We start from the raw sequence: 19,465 nt of genomic DNA on the forward strand, positions 1-19,465 counted from the left end.
ATCCATTTTAATCTAGACAAATCAGGGTTAGATACACAATTACCTTCAACCCATACCTGCTATTGTTAAACATTCTTTTATACTCACTGAAAAACATAATTTTGCAACTTTATGTTTGCTGGTTTCTGAAGAAATAGCAGTAAATGGGCTGCACTTGTGACTGAATATGAATATTCTGCTATTTGCTCTAACATTTATATCTGGACCCTATGACAAAGTGAAGTCCTTTTCGCTTTGTAAATTGTTACAATATTGGCAGCCTACCTACCACAGAGTATTTCTAGGATATTCTTCGTAATTGTGTTCAGATAAACAAATATTTTTTTTGTGCATTTAATTGCACATGTATTGCATATAAGGCTCTACCGTCCCGACTGGCTGAAAACAATATACTCTATACCCTCGTTCAACAAAGATCTAATTAAATGCTAACTATTTAGTACAGTAACCCATACCAGCCAATCCAACTTTGGCCCAGTACAAGATACTGTAGAATAGATCCTGATTAGCTGGTTTGGGTAACTTTGGGCAAACAAATAATCGCTGCTATAGAATTAACACTGCTTTATTTATTTTTTTAAATTGTCCCCCCCAGTTACATAGTTATGTATTATCTTTAAATTCTGACGCCTCGCAGAAGCTGTGTCACCCTGAGGATAGGGTTGGCTTAAATAGTTATGTCGTTTTAAATAGACTTTAAATAACAAACAAATTAAAGTCCAACTCCAGCTAACACTTTTCCAAGCTACACACGATCAGAATATCGTACAAAAAATACTGCAATCAAAACGATCGTACGATAATCTGATAGGTAGTACAGCGCTTTTATCCCAAATTTCTTGAAGGAACAAACACAAAAAAAAGATCATACGATTTTCATTTAATCAGTACAGTTTTTGTCCGAAAATACAATACAAATACATTATATCACTTCTGATTTTCTTTTGTTCTGTCTTACGAGAATTTTTGTACTTTAGTAACCTACTTGTTTTCGATATGAGACTAGCAAGCAAAAAATCCGATAATCGCATTGTGTGTACTAAGCTTTATAAGCATCCTCAGCAGTTTTATTTTTTTATCCCAAACCTGTAGCTACCATGTTTGCTGGACAGCAGAAAGACAAATTGTTGTTAATGCTAATGACTGACCATATAATATACATGATGTATTTTTTATTTATTTTTTGCCCATAGTTCCACTATAAGAACAAGAACTAGGCTAGTTATCACATTTCTGGTAATATGGCATTTTTTTTTTTATCTGGCAATTTTTCAGCAAGGATATTAACTGAGGTTGTCTGCTATAGAGAGACTCTCTCAGGGGAAAGTCTACAAACCTGTGTGTGACATTCCATCATGAAAATATGGAAGATCAAGCATATAAAATGTAAGTCACATTTCCTTTTCGGGAAACATTACAATGATAAGTGAAGGTATTCTCAGTCAAAATGCACTACTGTTTCCCTTTAAATCAGGAATAGTAATACAGGGCCAGATCCACAACCAGCGGGCTTAACTTAAATGTTTCGATTTAAGTTACACCGCCGCAAAATTTCTACCTAAGTGCCCGATCCACAAAGCACTTACCTAGAAATTTGCAGCTGTGTAACTTAAATCTGTCCGGCGCAATGGGGCGAGTCCCATTTAAATTAGGCGCGCTCCCGCGCCGGACGTACTGCGCATGCTCCCGACGTGCTTTGCATTACGTTACGTTGCGCCGAGTTTTGTGAATCGCGACGGGTAAAAAAGAGATGCGCGGGAAAAATATTTTTAAAAAAAAAAAATTGACAGCGACGCAGGAAAGAAGGGTATATTTTTATATGGTGTACTAAGTTTACACTTTGTAAAAGCAGCCCTAATTTTGCGATGGCAAACTAACACTTACGGAGAATTAACGACGGAGATCCACAAAGGTTTTTCCCTTAAGTGCTAATTTGCATACCCGACGCGGAATTTCGACGAGAAATGCAACCAGCGGCGGCCGCGGTACTGCATCCTAAGATCCGACAGTGTAAAACTATTACACCTGCCGGATCTTAGGGATATCTATGCGTAACTGATTCTATGAATCAGCCGCATAGATAGAAACAGGGATATGACGGCGTATCACTTTTGTGGATCTGGCCCACAGTTTCTATTTACCACACTTTATAAAATGTCTTACAGGAGTGATGGCCATTGACAACCTTTCAAGGCTTGGGTTTTAAAATATTTCTCTCACAGTATGATACAATTTATAAAGAATTCTTACTTGGACCTGACTGATCAACATAGAGGAAGGAAAAGTGGAGAGAATGCAGAAACCTACCTATAGACTGCTTTAGGCCCCTTTCACACGAACGTTCCCATCAGGTCCGTTTTTCAGGCAGACCCAATCAGAACCTCAGTTTTCCTCAATGAAGCAGCAGGTGAAAATAGATGTGTCCATTTACACCTGCCTACATCCAACCCAATGGCAGTCGGGTGTAAGGCCCCATACAAAGGGGCGGGCTCTGTCGGAGTCTGCCTACTCATCGAGGAATCTGTCCACTGTGCAGGTAGATGGCTGGTTTGTGTCTGCTCCAATTAAAACAGAGAAAAATGGTGGCACATCCAGAAATAAAATCAAAGAAGTTTATTGAAAGTCCATAAAATCAAGAGAACATGACGTACATCAATCAATTCAATAAGGTGCTCAGTGGACGTGTTTTACACAAAGGTGCTTACACATCAGTGATAAGTAAGCACCTTTGTGTGAAACGTGTCCACTGAGCACCTTATTGGATTGATTGATTGATTAATGTCATGTTCTCTTGATTTTATGGACTTGAAATAAACTTTATTCATTTTATTTCTGGGTGTACCGCCATTTTTCTCTGTTTCAATTGGATTTCTCTGGCTGTGGACCAGGCAGGCACCCGGATTCTTCCAGCAGCTCATCAGATCCTTAGGCTGGGTTCACACTTGTCCGACAAATGCTCCAACATTGGGAGCTCATGTCACATGACGTGTGAAAATCGATGTTTCCCTATGGGAGCCGTCCTAACTGGTCTGACACAAGTCGGTCCGACTTTGAAATTGCTCCCTGCACTACTTTGGTCCAACTTTGATCCTAATTCAGCCCATTGAATATCACTGAAGTCGCATCAAAATAGGATCCTTGCCATTCGACTTTTGACATCTGACATGGTGATTACAGCAGCAGTAAAAGGAATTTATGTCACACTGGGATTGTTTTGATTGATCAAGGGACAAGTCATACTATTACAAAATCGGATTGAAGTAGTATCCTGTTTATTCAAGTTGGATGGATGTAGGACTGATGTTGCAGAGCAAATTAGGATGAAAGTCGTATGAGGCCGGGTTCACACTGGTCCGACAAAGACTCCGACATTGGGAGCTCATGTCGCATGATGTGTGAAAATCAATGTTTCCATATGAGAGGCGTCATAACTGGTCCGACACAAGTCAGTCCGACTTTGAAAATGCTCCCTGTACTACTTTGGTCCAACTTCAGCCCATTGAATATCATTGAAGTCGGATCAAAGTAGGATCCTTGTCCTAACCATCTGACTTTTGACATCCGACATGGTGATTACAGCAGCAGTAAAAGGAATTTATGTCACACTGGGATTGTTTTGATTGGTCAAAGGACAAGTCAGACTATTACAAAATCGGATTGAAGTAGTATCCTGGTCATTTAAGTTGGATGGATGTAGGACCAATGTAGCACAGATGTAGGACTGATGTCGCAGAGCAAATTAGGATGAAAGTCGTATGACTGTCTTGTCGTATCAGTGTGAACCCAGCCTGACTGTCGTGTAGTATCAGTGTGAACCCAGCCTGACTGTCGTGTAGTATCAGTGTGAACCCAGGCTAACATGTCTTTGAGCTCTGTGCACCCAGCTCTTTCCCTTGTGTCTGCTCCACTCATGCAGAACGGATACAGGCACAGCCCGCTCTCCTTTATGGGCGGTCAGATGTAAACGAACCACCTCTCTATTTACATCCGGTTTCCATCCGATCCGAGCCGATCCACCAGATGGATGAGGAACAGATCACCTTCTCCAGTTTTCATAAACATGGGAGAGTGATACTCTCTTAGGCCTCGTACACACGACCGAACATGTTTGCTGAAACTGGTCCGCGGACATGTACGGGCGACCGGACCAGATTCCCGGCCGAGCGGACAGGTTTCCAGCGCATAAATGTTTCTTAGCATGCTAAGAAACATGTCCGCTGGAAGCCTGTCTGTCGGACATGTTCGGTCGTCTGTATGACTCACCGGACATGTCCGCTCGGCCGAAAGCCCTCGCATGCGTCGAAGTGATTCGACGCATACGTGGAAGCATTGACCTTCCAGAGTCGCGCACGTCGCCGCGTCATCGGCGCGGCCACGTCACCGCGTATCCTGTCCGCGGGGAATTTGGTCTGATGGTGTGTACAGCCATCAGACCAAATGATCCCAGCGGACATGTCCGATGAAAACGGTCCGCGGACCGTTTTCATCGGACATGTTTGCCCGTGTGTACGAGGCCTTACTGTAAATACAAGATACACAAATAAATTACAAAAATCTGAAAAATTGGAGGAAAAAAATCTAGAGGAATATTTTCCTGGCAAAAAAGTTCCCTCTGTGTTTGAACATCGGTCTACTCTGTGGAGAACAGAATGCACAAGTTGCATGATTCTTTGTAAGCTGGACACTTTAGCACATACTCAATAAAATAATCCCATCTGCCTGGAAATCAGATTAATCTGATTGCACAATACATTTGCATCTCTGTTTAGAAATTCAGTGGCTACATTAGGCAAGCTGTGGATATTATTAGCGCAAGTTTATTCAGACTGACAAGGAAGCATAGCTGAGTATTTTTTTTTTCAGGAGCACCGTACATAAAAGAACTCATTTGCATAGGAGAATTATAGCCCATTCCATGGAAAAAAAAAAGTAATCATTCTTTTTATTGCAGTGATTGGTATAAAATTAGCTAAACTTGTGTTATACATTACATTGTCAAAAATATAAATAGTTTCTGTCAAATATGTTATTCCTCCATCTACAGAGAAATTACTGATTGGAAACAGCAGCAAGTAACAAGCTGGCATCAACTGGTTTCCGCTGTTTGAAATGTATCCGCTTCAACAACAACAGGGTGCAAATTCACTTGAGATTTATTTACATCAAGCTACAGAAATGTGAAACACGGCAGCCAGTCAAGTTAACCTTTAGAAATGAACGTTTCTCTAAATCACGTCAGCAAATATGTCTCACGGCAGGACAGGGTTCTACATGAAAAGATTAATCCAGAAAAGAAAAAAGAGGGCAAAGTGTAGGAAAATTCCCATGAAGACTATTGCACTTTCCATACAGAGATGACGCCTAAGACCTGACCACACTCCACTCAATGAATGCGACCATCACATATTAACTTAGGTCTTTATTTACAACAAATAACATGTCAACAACATTACCGCTGCTTTTCAATTTGGCCCTTTCTTTCTGGAGTTATTTCCATCTGTCATTTTAATGCCATTCATGTTACACAACTCCCAGGATACGGGCTACCCACCAGCTGCATGGCATGATGACTCTGCATGCTGAGCGGCACCCCTGATAGTTGTATGGCCATGGATAGTAGCCAAGAAGAGGTTCACAGATTCTCTGGCACTGGGTGTAACTTCTTCTACATTCAATGCAGCATATGCCTTGATGGTCCAGCATGGGGTCAAAAGTCATGCCACCTTCTCCTTCCAGCTGTCATAAAAAAAAACCAATATGATTATTATGATCTCTAGTTGTGTCATGCAAACATGAGGATGTTCAATAAATTATGCAATTTTGTGTTTACATGGCTGAAACAATAAATTAGATACAAATATTTCAGATAAATATGCAAATTTTGGAGCGTGTACTGGGCTGGAGTGTGTCATACAGAGTACCTGCTGTCTAGGAGGAATATTTAAAGCTAAGCGCCAGGTACTATCTTTACTGCATGCTTACATTGGTCCAAGCTGGACCTATGTAAAAAAAAAAATCAATAGGCTGGTTGTACAGAAGTTGGGCAACCAGCCTGCCCATAGATGGAAAGAAATTCGTCCAGTCCCTTCTGAACTGGCCAAAATTTTGATCCATCTAAGGCCAGCTTAAGACCCCTTTCACACTGTGGTGTTTTTCATGCGCTTTTGGGCTGAAGTGCCTGAAAAATGGCCTCCCTGCAGTGTCAGAGGCAATGCGCTGGCAGGACGTTAAAAAATGTCCTGCAAGCAGCATCTTATGAGCGGTGTATACACCGCTCCTTCACTGCTCTTGTCCATTGAAATGAAAGGGCAGAGCGGCCCACCCGCCGGCAAAGCGCCACTATGCGGGTGATTTTAACCCCTTTTCGGCCGCAAAAGTTACAGTAAAGTGCCGCTAAAAATAGTGGCGCGTTTACCCCCCGCTAGCCGCCGAGAAAGGGTTAAAACCACCACAGAGCGCCAAAGGTGCTTTGCCAGCGGTATAGCCACGGTGCCCATTGATTTCAAGGGGCAGGAGCGGTGGAGGAGCAGTATACCCTCGGGGCTTTCACACTGGAGAGACAGCAGCGGCTGTTTCAGGGCGCTTTGCAGGCGCTATTTTTAGCGTTTTAGCGCCTGCAAAGCGCACCAGTGTAAAAGCGGTCTAAGACCCCTTTTACACTGAGTACAGAGTTTTTTAAGCGCTTTTGCGTTAAAAAAAGCACCTGTAAAAGACTCACGAAAACTGCTTCCCATTAAAGGGGTTGTAAAGGTACAATTTTTTTCCCCCTAAATAGCTTCCTTTAGCTTAGTGCAGTCCTCCTTCACTTACCTCATCCTTTAATTTTTGCTTTACCTTTACAACCCCTTTAAATTAGATGCTTTCACACTGGGGCGGCATTTTTGGAGCACGTTTGGAGAGCTAAAAAAAAGCACCTCAAAAGCGCCCCTCTTCATTGAAATGAATGGAAAGCTCCTCAAAAGCACCTTAAAAGCTCTTTAAAAGCGTTCAGTGTTTTACTGGCAGTTTAGAAGCGCCTCAGTGTGAAAGGGGTGTTAAAATCATTGTACTACAGTGATAATTGCAAACTTTCAGGCCCTGTGCAATGCAGCTGTCCCACTGCACAAAACCCACAGGGGGTCATTTGCACACCACTGCCGTCATTCACAGAATGCGTTGTATTTTCTTTATTATCAAAGAATCAACTGGACAAATTGAATAGGAGGGGTGATAATATCACAATCTCCACCTCAACCAATCAAAGAACACCTTGTATGCATGGAAAAAAGGTGCTCTGTGAATGGCAGCAGTGTTAAGCAAGCAAACCCATGTCGTCAGTGTGCATAGGGTAATCCACTCGGCACAGTACTCAGGAGACAGTGGTTATCACTGTAGTAGTGCCGACTACTACAGTGATTGTCGGCTTCCTCTCAAGTATGACATATGGCACGGCGTGATGACGTCACTCCCGCGCATGCACGTGGGAACTGCTATTGACGGCACAGGACTCTGAAGGAGCAGCTCAGGCATGACGTTCCTTCACATGACATCACATGTGCCACTGACATCACTGGCCCATTCACAATTAAATATCCCCTAAAAGGTGCACAATTAGGACATATTTACTGTACCTACAGTATAGGTAGGCCTTATTATAGGCTTACCTATAGGTAAATATCAACCATGGGAGTTTACCTCCACTTTATAATGCAAAGCTACGGTACAGGATACCAAACAAGATAAAGTACAAATGTTGTTTATGTTTCTGGAATAATAATAAAAAATAATAAAAAAACAATTAGAACAGCATCACAGTTTGTACATTTTGGCCTTGGTGCTGCTTCCCTTAACCTTTGGCAAGCCCCACAAGTATCATTATAGTAAATGTTTTCCGGCTTGTGCTATCTAATTCTCATTTTATATTCTAAAGATTTATGTTTTCCTAGCTTTATATTCTTTCTCTAAACAGCCATAATGACATTCATGTTTTAAAGTGATCCTGTCACAAGGTAAAAAAAAAAAAGTAAAAGCTGCCTGTAAAATAAGAAGCGTTGTACTTATCTGTGTGATGGACCATGACTCAAAAGCGTCATGAGACTTGCAGTTGTGTTGGATAGTGTGCCCCCTGCTGGGCGCTGTGGATCCTCCCATCCACTCCTACCTCACTACAGTGGCCCAGATTCAAGAAGCAATTGCGCCCGTGTAACCATAGGTTACACGGCGCAATTGCTTACTTGCTCCGGTGTAACGAGTGCTCCTGATTCAGGAACCTCGTTACGCCGACTGCAGCCTAAAATCTGCGCGGCATAAGGCTCTTATGCCACGCAGATTTTAGGCTGCATTCTTGCGTGGGCCGCTAGGGGGCGCTCCCATTGTGATCAGCGTGTAGTATGCAAATTGCATACTACCACTGATTCACAAACTTGCGAGGGCCCTGCGCAAGCCAGGTACGGAGTTTCCGTACGGCAACTTTAGCGCAAGGCTGCCCCTTCTAATAGTAGGGGCAGCCAATGCTAAAGTAGATTAGAATTAGAATTAGAATTTCACGTCGTTTGCGTAAGTGATTCGTGAATGGCGCTGGACGCCATTCACGTTCACTTTGAAGCAAATGACGTCCTTGCGACGTCATTTGCCGCAATGCACGTCGGGAAAGTTTCCCGACGGAGCATACGCTGTACGCTCGGCGCGGGAGCGCGCCTAATTTAAATGACCGTAATTGAAAGAGAAAACTTACTTATTTACAAAAAAATTTACAGAAAAAAATAAAAACTTAATTTTTTTTCAAAATTTTCAGTCTTTTTTTAGTTGTTGCGCAAAAAAAAATTGCAGAGGTGATCAAATACCACCAAAAGAAATCTCTATTTGTGGGGAAAAAAGGACGCCAATTTTGTTTGGGTACAGTGTAGCATGACCACGCAATTGCCATTCAAAGTGCGACAGTGCTGAAAGCTGAAAATTGGCTTGGGCGGGAAGGTGCGTAAGTGCCTGGTATGGAAGTTGTTAAAGAATTCATACAAATGTAAGCAGACAATGTGAATGAACATGACATGAGTACTATGTGTTATAATTGCAAATTAAAACAGTTCCTTGACTGGGGAAAAAGAGACTCAATTTGACAAGGCGACCTATATGAGATGATTGTCTCGGTTATTGTGTCTGCATTTCTGGGAAGAACACAAAGCACTTTGGTGAAATCATCTAACTAAGCTCTCAGCTTGAGTGATATGAAGAACAGAGCATTACACAGCGGTACACAAAAATAACACCGGCAGAGGCGGCACATGGGAAAACAAAGGAAAACAGCAAGGGACATAGTGGCAGAGTAAAGGCAAGAGGGACTCCACTAATGTAGTCATCATCGCATGTGTGAAAGCAGGAAGAAAGCGATCACATAATGCCAGCGTCTCACAAAAACACTGCTGTTTAATATAACAGATAAACTCTACAAGGGAAATGAGCACACTGGTTATATGTTCTGAGTTGATAATCACATTGTTTAAATACTTTATTCTATTAAAGTTGCCCTTTAAGTTACCTTACCAGCCTGCATGAAGAAACTCTTAATATGTCACAATAAAGAGCAACAGCATAAAAAAATGCACCTTTTATTATTAAAAAAATCAGTCCTTGAGCTCCAATCAGATGACATTGCCTAGGCTGATGTAATGCCAATGGTCTGTTGCAGGGTGGAAAGAAAGAACATTGCTTGATTCTCCCATCTGCACAGTAAGGCCCAGATTCTCAAAGGCGTTACGACGGCGCAACACCATTTGCGCCGTCGTAAGTCCTAATCTGGCCCCCGGGTATCTATGCGACTGGTGCTTAGAATCAGTTACGCATAGATACCCATTAGATCTGACAGGCGTAAGGCTCTTACGCTGTCAGATCTTAAATGCAATTTTTTTTCCCGCCGCTAGGTGTCGCCAACGTCGTTTTCCCCGTCGCTTATGTAAATTAGCAAATTACGACGATTCCCGAACATACGCGCGCTCGACGCAGAGAATTTACGACGTTTCCGTAGCCTTTGCGACACGTAAAGTTGCCCCTGGGTCTATGAGGCGCAGCCAATGTTAAGTATGGCCGTCGTTCCCACGTCGAAATTTAAAAAATCTACGTCGTTTGCGTAAGACGTCCGTGAATGGCGCTGGACGCCATTTACGTTAACGTCTAAGCAAATGACGTTGGTGCGACGTCATTTAGCGCAATGCACGTCGGGTAATTTACCCGACGAAGCATGCGCAGTACGCAAGTTTACAGGTAAGTGTTCTGAGAATCAGGCACTAACGCTGTAAACCTGCGGCGGTGTAACGTAAATCACATACGTTACACTGCCCAGGAGCAACGTAATTATATGTGAATCTGGGCCTAAGTATTGATGTGAGGAATCCATCCAGCAGCGTTATTGTGTTCTGCCGGCGGAGAGCCTATCCTCCCGACAGAACACAGCGACTAGTGTTGCCGGCTATAGCCAGCGGCACTAATCATTCAGGAAAATCCCAACAGACTGGTTGTATACAACCAATCAACAGATCGACTTGTGTTGACCAAGGTGCCCATACGTGGATTAAAATTCTACTGGTCCCTGCTGAACTGTCTGATTTTCAATCCGTGTATGGCTGGCTTAAAGTGGGTGTAACCCTAAAAAAATAAAACTAAGATCCTGTTCCTTTATGGCATGCTCTATAGAATAGTGCTTGTACTGTGTAATTTTTCTCTTCCTATCATGTATTATACCTGGTTGGTCCTGCCAGTTGCTGCGTCCCCCAGTTTGTGCTGACCACGGTAATCATGGCTGCTGATCCATGATTACCATGGTCAGTTTACAAGCCTTCGTCATCTGCTGCTCTGCTGTGACAGTCTCTTCCCTCCCCTCTCCCTCCCTGTAGAGCATGACAGCGGCTCTCCTCCCCCACCCCTCCCACCACTATTCAGCTGCACAATGCAGAAAATATATAGGTACCCCCACTGGTTTATGCTGCCATTAACGATTGTGTATATGTTTTTTTAAAACAAAAAAGCTAAATACCTTTTTCCACACCACTGCTGTGTGGTCACATGATCCCCCTGTGCTGGCCAGCTGATGTCACAGGGGAATATTGGCCCCTCCCACTGATCCCCCTCCCCAGATCAGGGAAGATGAGGGAAGGGGGATCACATGACCGAATAGCTGCGGTGTGAGAAAAGGTATTTAGCCTTTTCATTAAAAAAAAACACACTATTGTTAATGGCAGCATGCTCTGGAGGGGATACATGTGACCTTGCAAACACTTTGGACCAGATTCACAGAGATCTGCGGCGGCGTAACGTATCGTCTTTACGTTACACCGCTGCAAGTTTTCAGCGCAAGTGCCTGATTCACCAAGCACTTGCGTGTAAACTTACGGCGGTGTAACGTAAAGCCGTCCGGCGCAAGCCCGCCTAATTCAAATGGGGCGTGTACCATTTAAATTAGGCACGCTCCTGCGCCGAACGTTCTGCGCATGCTCCGTGTGAAAATTTACCACCGTGCTTTGCACGAAATTACGGCGCCCCGACGTATTTTTTGAACGGCGACGTGCGTTACATCGTTTCGTATTCCTGGACGTCTTACGCAAAAAAAAAAAAAAAATTGAAATTCGACGCGGGAACGACGGCCATACTTTAACATGGCTGTTCTAAATGTAAGCCATGAAAAAGCAGGCTTATAATTGCGACGGGAAAAACCAACTAGCGACGACGTAAGAGAATGCGACGAACGCGCGTACTTCGTGGATCGCCGTAAACAGCTAATTTGCATACCCGACGCTTGAAAACAACGCGAACTCCACCCAGCAGCCGCCGGAAAATTACACCTAAGATCCGAAGGTGTACGAAGCTGTACGCCTGTCGGATCTTAGCCAAAAGCCGTCGTATCTTTGTTTGTGAATGATAAATAAAGATACGACGCAGCAAATTTGAAAGTACGCTGGAGTATCAGCAGATACTCCAGCGTACTTATTCTGTGAATCTGGCCCTTTAAGGCCCCGTACACACGGACGGACAATCCGGTGAAAACGGTCTGCCGGACCGTTTTCAGCGGACATGTCCGCCCGGAGATTTCTGTCTGATGGTTGTACACACCATCAGACAGAAATCCGCGCGTAAACAATACGCGGGGACGTGGGCGGCCCTGGAAGTTCAAAGCTTCCACGCATGCGTCGAATCAGTACGACGCATGCGAGGGATGGCGGTCGGTCGGACGGACGTGTCCAGTGAGTCTGTACAGACGACCGAACACGTCCAACAGACAGGTTTCCAGCGGACAGATTTCTTAGCACGCTCGGGCCTACACACGACCGGATCTGTCTGCTGAAACTTGTCCGTCGGACCAGTTTCAGCGGACAGATCCGGTCGTGTGTACGGGGCCTCAGTCTCTTCTCACCCTGTGATCAGACTGCAACAGCAAGACTCAAGGTTTACACATCTGCATTTACGTGGCATCTGAGCCAGCGTACCTTGATCTTTGGTGGTGAACTTAAAGATTATAGATGGCTGCAAAATAATGGTGCATTTTTGTGCACTTATTTTGCATTGTATTAAGTTAGGCAGCCCATTCATGCACATCAATGCTCCAAAATGTTTCCATATTTTGCAGCTGCACACATGTAACCTGCACACTGGGCACCACTAATCAAGATGTTGACCCTGGATTATGTCTGGACAAAAATGGAGACCTCCTTCTGGAAAAAAAAGGCATTTTTGAGAGGGGTACTGTGATGTCTGTGAGAGGTAATATACTGTATATCGGTGTCACACTTTCACATTGCTTAGTATGCACTTAACATGATTAAATATATCTGATGCTAGGCACACTTTAAAGGTGAATTCACACATGTATTCCGTAGCAATGTATTATCACGTGCGTGGCACCATGTGTTCATGTGCATAGTGTTAAGTCACTCTTTTCATTCTAAATGGGCTGCTAACCCATCACAACAGGCAAGAAAGTGTCCAAGTGTAGTATGGGAATTTGTGGTGCACTGCATTGTGTGTTGACATGCCATTCACAATACATGTTAAAGCACTGCGATTGGCCTGATGCTATGACGCACATTCTGGTAATGTATAATAAAACATGCACTTTAACGTATGTTGCGGCAACACACACCAGCTATGAATAAGCACTGCATGAGAGTGTGAAACGCGTTAGACCTTTTCCTGATTTTTTTGCTGTGACATATCCATGTTGTGACCAGTTTTTATTAAAAGGAACACATTTTTATTTTTGGAGTGCGGCCGTCCCGGTTTTTTCATATACATTTTTAACTTTGGCCCCAAGACAAATAATGCAGCCATATTTTTGCAGATGGATCACTATTGTCAGCAATGGAACTGTTCAAATTGGTGTGATGCCGACTTTGCGAGGACACGTTGATTCGAAAAAAAGTTTCTGTACTATTTTTTTTTGCGAATTCAGGCCGACTTTGGCCCGTAGGCCTTGTGTTTGATACATGTGGCCTAGACTGTGACTATGAGATAAGGAACCATTTTCTGTATCAATGACAGAAGTGCACGCAAAAAATCTCTGTAATAAAAAAAATCTTCCTCTTGTTAAACCCCCAACCCCCTCCTGTTAGAAATGTAGCCTTTCTAAAGACATACAGTATATATTGGCCCGGATTCAGATAGAATGGCGTAACTATATGCGGGCGTAGCGTATCTCATATACGCTACACCGCAGTAACTTTGAGAGGCAAGTAGTGTATTCAGAAAGAACTTGCACCCGAAGTTACGGCGGCATAGCGTATATGGGCCGGAGTAAGCCTGCATAATTCAAAGTAGGCTGGTAGGGGGCGTGTTGTATGGAAATGATTCGTGACCCCACGTAAATGACGCGCCTAACGAACGGCGCGCGCATGCTCAGTATCACGTCGAATTTTCTCCGTAAATTACGCCGGCTCAATGCTTAGTCGACGTGAACGTAACCTACGCCCATTCACGTGCGACTTACGCAAACGACGTAAAATACGACGCTTTTCCGACGTCCATACCTTAACATGACTTACCCCTGCTTTATGAGGGGTAAAGTTACGCCGGTCGTACGCCTTACGTAAACAGCATATTTTAATACGCCGGGCGCAAGTACGTTCCTGAATCGGCATATCTAGCTCATTTGCATATTCAACGCGGAAATATACGGAAGCGGCCAGCGGAAATATGTACCCCAAGATACGACGGCGTAAGAGACTTACGTCAGTCGTATCTTGGACAAAATCTAACGTAAATGCCTTTCTGAATAGGCGTATAGATGCGACGGCGCAGATTTGGACTTACGACGGCGTATCTGGAGATACGCCGTCGTAAATCCTTTCTGAATCCGGGCCAACATCTTTCAGGAAGAGCTGAGCTACACTGGAAATGTTCTTTTTGTGGAGTCAAAAATCTACTACCCATAGCAGCCACAACAATCCCACCAATGGAAAGATATGGATTGTAAGAGCGTTTGTGATAACAGATCCTGGGGAAGAAAGCCAGTATAGCTGAGTTTATAGACTTTTATATAACTTGCAGTTCTTTTATATTTCACAATCCATTGCAAACATTTTCACAAGCAATCTTGGCTGGTTTTCAGTCAATCAAAACTCACCTGTCCAGCCCTGACCCAAACACTGCACCAGAAAAGACAAATGCTTCTATTTGGCTTTCAGTGTCATACAGCTTTCTTTCTTTTTTTGTAAAATAAACTTTAATTTAAGAAGTTGTTGTACCATAAAGTGCAATGTCAGTGTTCTCTCCTGTCTTGCACTTGTGGCTAGATTTTAAGGAATGATTGGAAGAACAATACTTTATTGAAAGGCCTGACAAGAACTCCTGCAGGGAACGAATACTGATGAAATCTTGAAATGTGAGCTTGCTTTAAATACTCAAATGACATTGATCAGAAAACCAAGCCAGCGCAATATTGATTTTCCGCAAGGCATATCTAGTTTACATTTCTCAAGATTGTACTGTAAAGTGTATGTCTTTTTTTTTAATACTTTTTTAGCGAAAAAAAAAAGCCAACTTTAAACTCCCTTTAACGTACATTAGATTACTACAGCATTTCTTGAGCAAAAGAAAAGGAAAAGTAGTGTGTACGCATCAAAGAATTCACAATTTAAATTACTGTTTTTCAGAACATTGTACACCTTGAAAAGCAGAAAATGCATAGCAATCTTTAGAAAAGAACTGTTATGGAAATTGCTTACTACGTGGGCTTCATGTAAAGTGCTGTTTGTAGAACAGAAGTGTATGGCGGTACTATCAGTAGTATTTAGAATGAGTAGACTATCATCTAAATGTTTAACTCTTTTTTTTACTGCAAATACTCCAAGTTTGTATTCTTCTGCATGAATTTGGATAAAATGTGTACTTTTGCCACTATAGCTGGTGACTGTAAAATAATATTAAATAATAAAGAATAAATGACAAAACTCTAATATTGTGATTATTAAATATCACCTGCTTTGTGTAAACTAAAATTGCATCGGTCTTCTTCTGTGGCTTGGAATATTTGCAGTTGGTTTGCTTTGTTGAGGGCTTACTGAAGGAGCCATGATAATATATATGTAGAATATGTTTATTATTACTTGGCTTTCCATTTTAAAGGGTTTGGTAGATACTAGACCTTGAAACCAACTGATGAGTTCTTGGATATCTATTTGTGAGAGAGCTGAGCTTGTGTCCTAAGGTCTGTACTGTGGCATTATCATTCTCCTTGTTGTATTTTCAATTTATTTTATACTATGTAGGACACAAGATGTTTGTAAACTCACCAAGGTGGAAGGAAAGACCCATAACTACAGGGAAAATTTCAGAAATTAAAGCAACAAGATCTCACTGTTGGTGTGTTCAAGACGTATTGGAAGCCAAGGGCTGACTCATTCTACCAGGTTCCATCTATCAATTAGATGTCACATTGGGTATTTTGACTCTTTAAATATAAATAAACTTTATAACCTAGTTTAAATGAATATTCGCCATGGTCACATTGATTCTCCTCCTGGCCAATCAGGAAGCAGGTCTTAAGACCTGTTTCCAGATTGGCCGAAAGGAGAAACGATCCTATTGGCCTAGGAGGAGAAGAGAGGAGGAAGGAATGAAACGCACACCCGCTGTGAGCAGATGCACGAGAACCGCAGCCTGGAGGGAAACGCTGCCCACTTGATCGTGTAAGTGCGGGGTCGACCGAACGAATGACTGGCCAGCCCATGGGGGATAGGGGGGGGGGGGTTAATGCGGATTGACCCGACCGACAAGGGGGGTTGGCTGTGGGTGCATGGTTTGCTCCCCCCCCCCCAAAAAAAAACACCAGCCTCCACTGCTATGAGTGTCTAGTCTTCAGAGGGGATCTTTGCAAAGAGGTTTTGGCTAAGCTGCATGATTGTCCCAGGATGTAGGTTTTGGATTTACCCACTTGAAAACCAACAAATTGTTTGGGAAAAGAGAATTCCAAAAACAGGCAGATGTCAAGATAGGTGTAGTTGTCTGGGTAATATTTGTAGGTGGCAGGCAGGTGAAAGAAACCAAAGTGCAAGCTGAAGTTATTAAGGGTGCTGCTTGAGGCTCTAGTCTAGTAGGTCCTTATATTCTGACAACCACTGGGAGTGCAGGCAAAGAGGGAGCTTCTCTCAGCTCCATAGAAGTCAATGAGGAAGGAAAACCCATGGGTTACCCATGACTAAGCCCCATGGGCGGGGCGAAAAATGTTGAGTGTATGGCCTAGATGGAGTCTAGGCTGAGGCTGCTTCAACTCTTTACATGAGGATTTTGTGTGTTGTGCGGCTCCTGGGACTTATTTTCTTTGCTCATATACATGATTGGATCCACAGAGGCCATATAGTGAGCAACAGGAGTCTTCTCTTCACAACACCTTGAGCATAATTTAAAGATGACCCACCAGTGAAGGTACAAGCATGGGGAAATGGCTGGACGAACAGATCCTCTCAAATAAATGTTTTAACTCCTCTTTATTAGGTATGAGCATGTTTTCGATTAACTTGATTTTGCTGACTTTTTCAAAATTTTGCTCAAATTTCTCTATGCAGACTGCTAAGCCAACTTGTGTGAAAATAATCACTGAATTGATAAAACAGTAGAATAATGCAGGATCAATGTGAACATGTGTCTATAGAGGAAGAAAGGCTACACTGATAACAGTTTGAACCAGGACAGCGGCTTGGCATCATGACAAGTGGCGATATGCTAAATTCTTTTAAAACAGCAGGTTATTCCAGTAGACATGTCTCGGTTTCATGATACGCACATTTACTAGAAATGCTATGTTTGCTGTTTATGTTTGCCATAGCATCTTACATTTACTTGCTGTTTGCATGGTATGCAAATTAGAGGAAAATTTTGCATTTACCACGCATTCTAGCAGTTTAAAGTAAAGCTCATTGCATCTGCAGTTTCTGTTCAAAAGAAAAGGTCATAACAAAAGATCCTTTCTGTTCTCGAGACAGTAACTTAACAATGATATATACTTTTTCTTTTAAAAGGCATTGCTGGATTGATGTAAAGATTGTAAGGGTACAAGGTAAGATGACATGCAAGCACATATAACGGCATTATAAAGAAGCAAGGTGCAGATGCCATCCTTCCTTGGTTACAACTTGTCTTATTATGGAATGCTGGAAGGTGTCGTTTTAAAAGGATCAAAGTGTTCTAAGATTTCCAAAGAAATACAGAAAGGTGCTGAAGAATTACCACGTCCAAAATTTTGTTAAAGGTTACCTACTGCTTTTGGCACAAATTTCCTTTGATATATTTTCATTAACAAGTCTGTATATATTTATTACCAAGTTAAAAAGAAACTACGCTGCACCTGAGCACCACAAACCAAAAATGCTATATGATTTATTTTTATTATTTAAAGCAATATCCCCCATTTATCCATGTCTACATTCTTTATTTCGATGAAAAATCACTTTAAAAAACACCCATTTCTGTCTGTGGCCATCTTGAGTTATTCCCCAGTACACAAGCTTGGGATTTCCAATGGGAAAAAGTCAGTCGGAATCCCGACGGGAAAAAAGAGAGCTGGTTCTCTTTTTTTTTGCCGGCGGGTTTGGCTGTTTTCCCGTCGGAAAAACTGTGAGGGAGCATACACATGGCCGGGATTCCCGGCCAAAAGCTCTTCTTGCAGTTTTCCTGTCGGAAAACCCAGTCGTGTGTACGGAGCATAAGGGAAAATGATTCATGTAGCATTTACTTCCTGGAATCCATCTGCCCTTAGCTCATACATGTAGGCAGGAGGGTGTGTAAAGGTGAGAAAACCCCATCCTCCCCTAAAGACTCCTGGGATGTATGATCTCATTTGCCTAGGCACATAAAGCAGCAAATATAACAAATATGCTAGCATAAGGATTAAAAAATAGAGAGTGAAGTTCCGCTTTAAGTCAGGCTGAATGGTATTTGCCCACTAGTTGGTTCATAACACAGTGGTATGCATGTATTATTTGGTCAAGTGTCTTACTAAACAAAGACAGATTGGATGCGGGCGTGGGGTATTTAAGGAGGCAGAAAGAGATATGATCATAGACCATATTGACAAGGCAGAATAGTGGCTGAATATGTACTGAGAGGAACAGATGATGCACAGTGTAATCTGAACATGGTGGGGGGTGAAGGCTGAGAAGGTAAAATAAGTTGCCCAGGGACAGTTGGAAGAAGCACAGCATGAGCTGATCAAATACAGGGGAAAGGGAGAGAAAGAAGGGTAGCTGGTAATCAATAGGGGACGAAAGTGACGAAGTTGGATCTGATTGTGGACAGGGGATAAGGAGGCTGAGCATATCCTGATCATGGACCACTGGTGCAATAGCAAGAGTGGGGCTGAGCATAGTGATGGGCAGATAGAAGATTATTTAGGGCAGGGGTGTCCAAACTTTTTTCAAAGAGGGCCAGATTTGATTAAGTGAACATGCGTGAAGGGCCGACTATTTTGCCTGACATTCTTTGAACCATTAAAATTCTGCCTAAGTGTGTTCGTCTGAGCACTAATACACGCCCCAACAGGAATTCTCTTGCCTTTGTGGCTGTGTGTGGTGAAGAGATGAGCTTGGGCGTGTTATTTGGATCTACTGTATATATTTTATTTGTGGCCCCAACGAATCCCAGAGCGCTGCTTAGGACTAAGGATGAGCTTGGGCGTGTTATTTGGATATACCGTATTTATCGGCGTATAACACTCACAGGCTTACCATTGCCATGTATGCAGCCTCACCATTGCCATGAACGCAGCCTTACAATTGCCATGAATGCAGCCTTACCATTGCAACCAATGCAGCCTTACCATTGCAACCAATGCAGCCTCACATGTGCCATAAATGCAGCCTCACATGTGCCATAAATGCAGCCTTACCATTGCCATCAGTGCAGCCTGAACGATGCCCATCTGCAGCCTCGGAGGGCAGAGGGAGGGGGCGGGACGAGTGCCAACAGATTACAAACAGGAGAATGCCTTGTTTATCCTGTGGCCTCTTTA

The 19,465-nt window shown here is 42.9% G+C and overlaps 1 protein-coding gene across 1 annotated transcript in view; it reads right to left on the reverse strand.

Moving 5' to 3' along the window:
- Positions 1–4,916: 4,916 nt before the first annotated feature.
- Positions 4,917–19,465, reverse strand: part of CNMD (chondromodulin) — a 106,504-nt gene continuing 91,955 nt past the window's right edge. The window contains exon 7 of the mRNA XM_040341331.1: positions 4,917–5,736. Coding sequence (XP_040197265.1) covers positions 5,521–5,736 — 216 coding nt within the window. The 3' untranslated portion in view covers positions 4,917–5,520. The remainder of the gene's footprint in view (positions 5,737–19,465) is intronic.

Source organism: Rana temporaria, chromosome 2 (assembly GCF_905171775.1).
Source record: "Rana temporaria chromosome 2, aRanTem1.1, whole genome shotgun sequence".
In the NCBI taxonomy this organism is placed as follows: domain Eukaryota; kingdom Metazoa; phylum Chordata; class Amphibia; order Anura; family Ranidae; genus Rana; species Rana temporaria.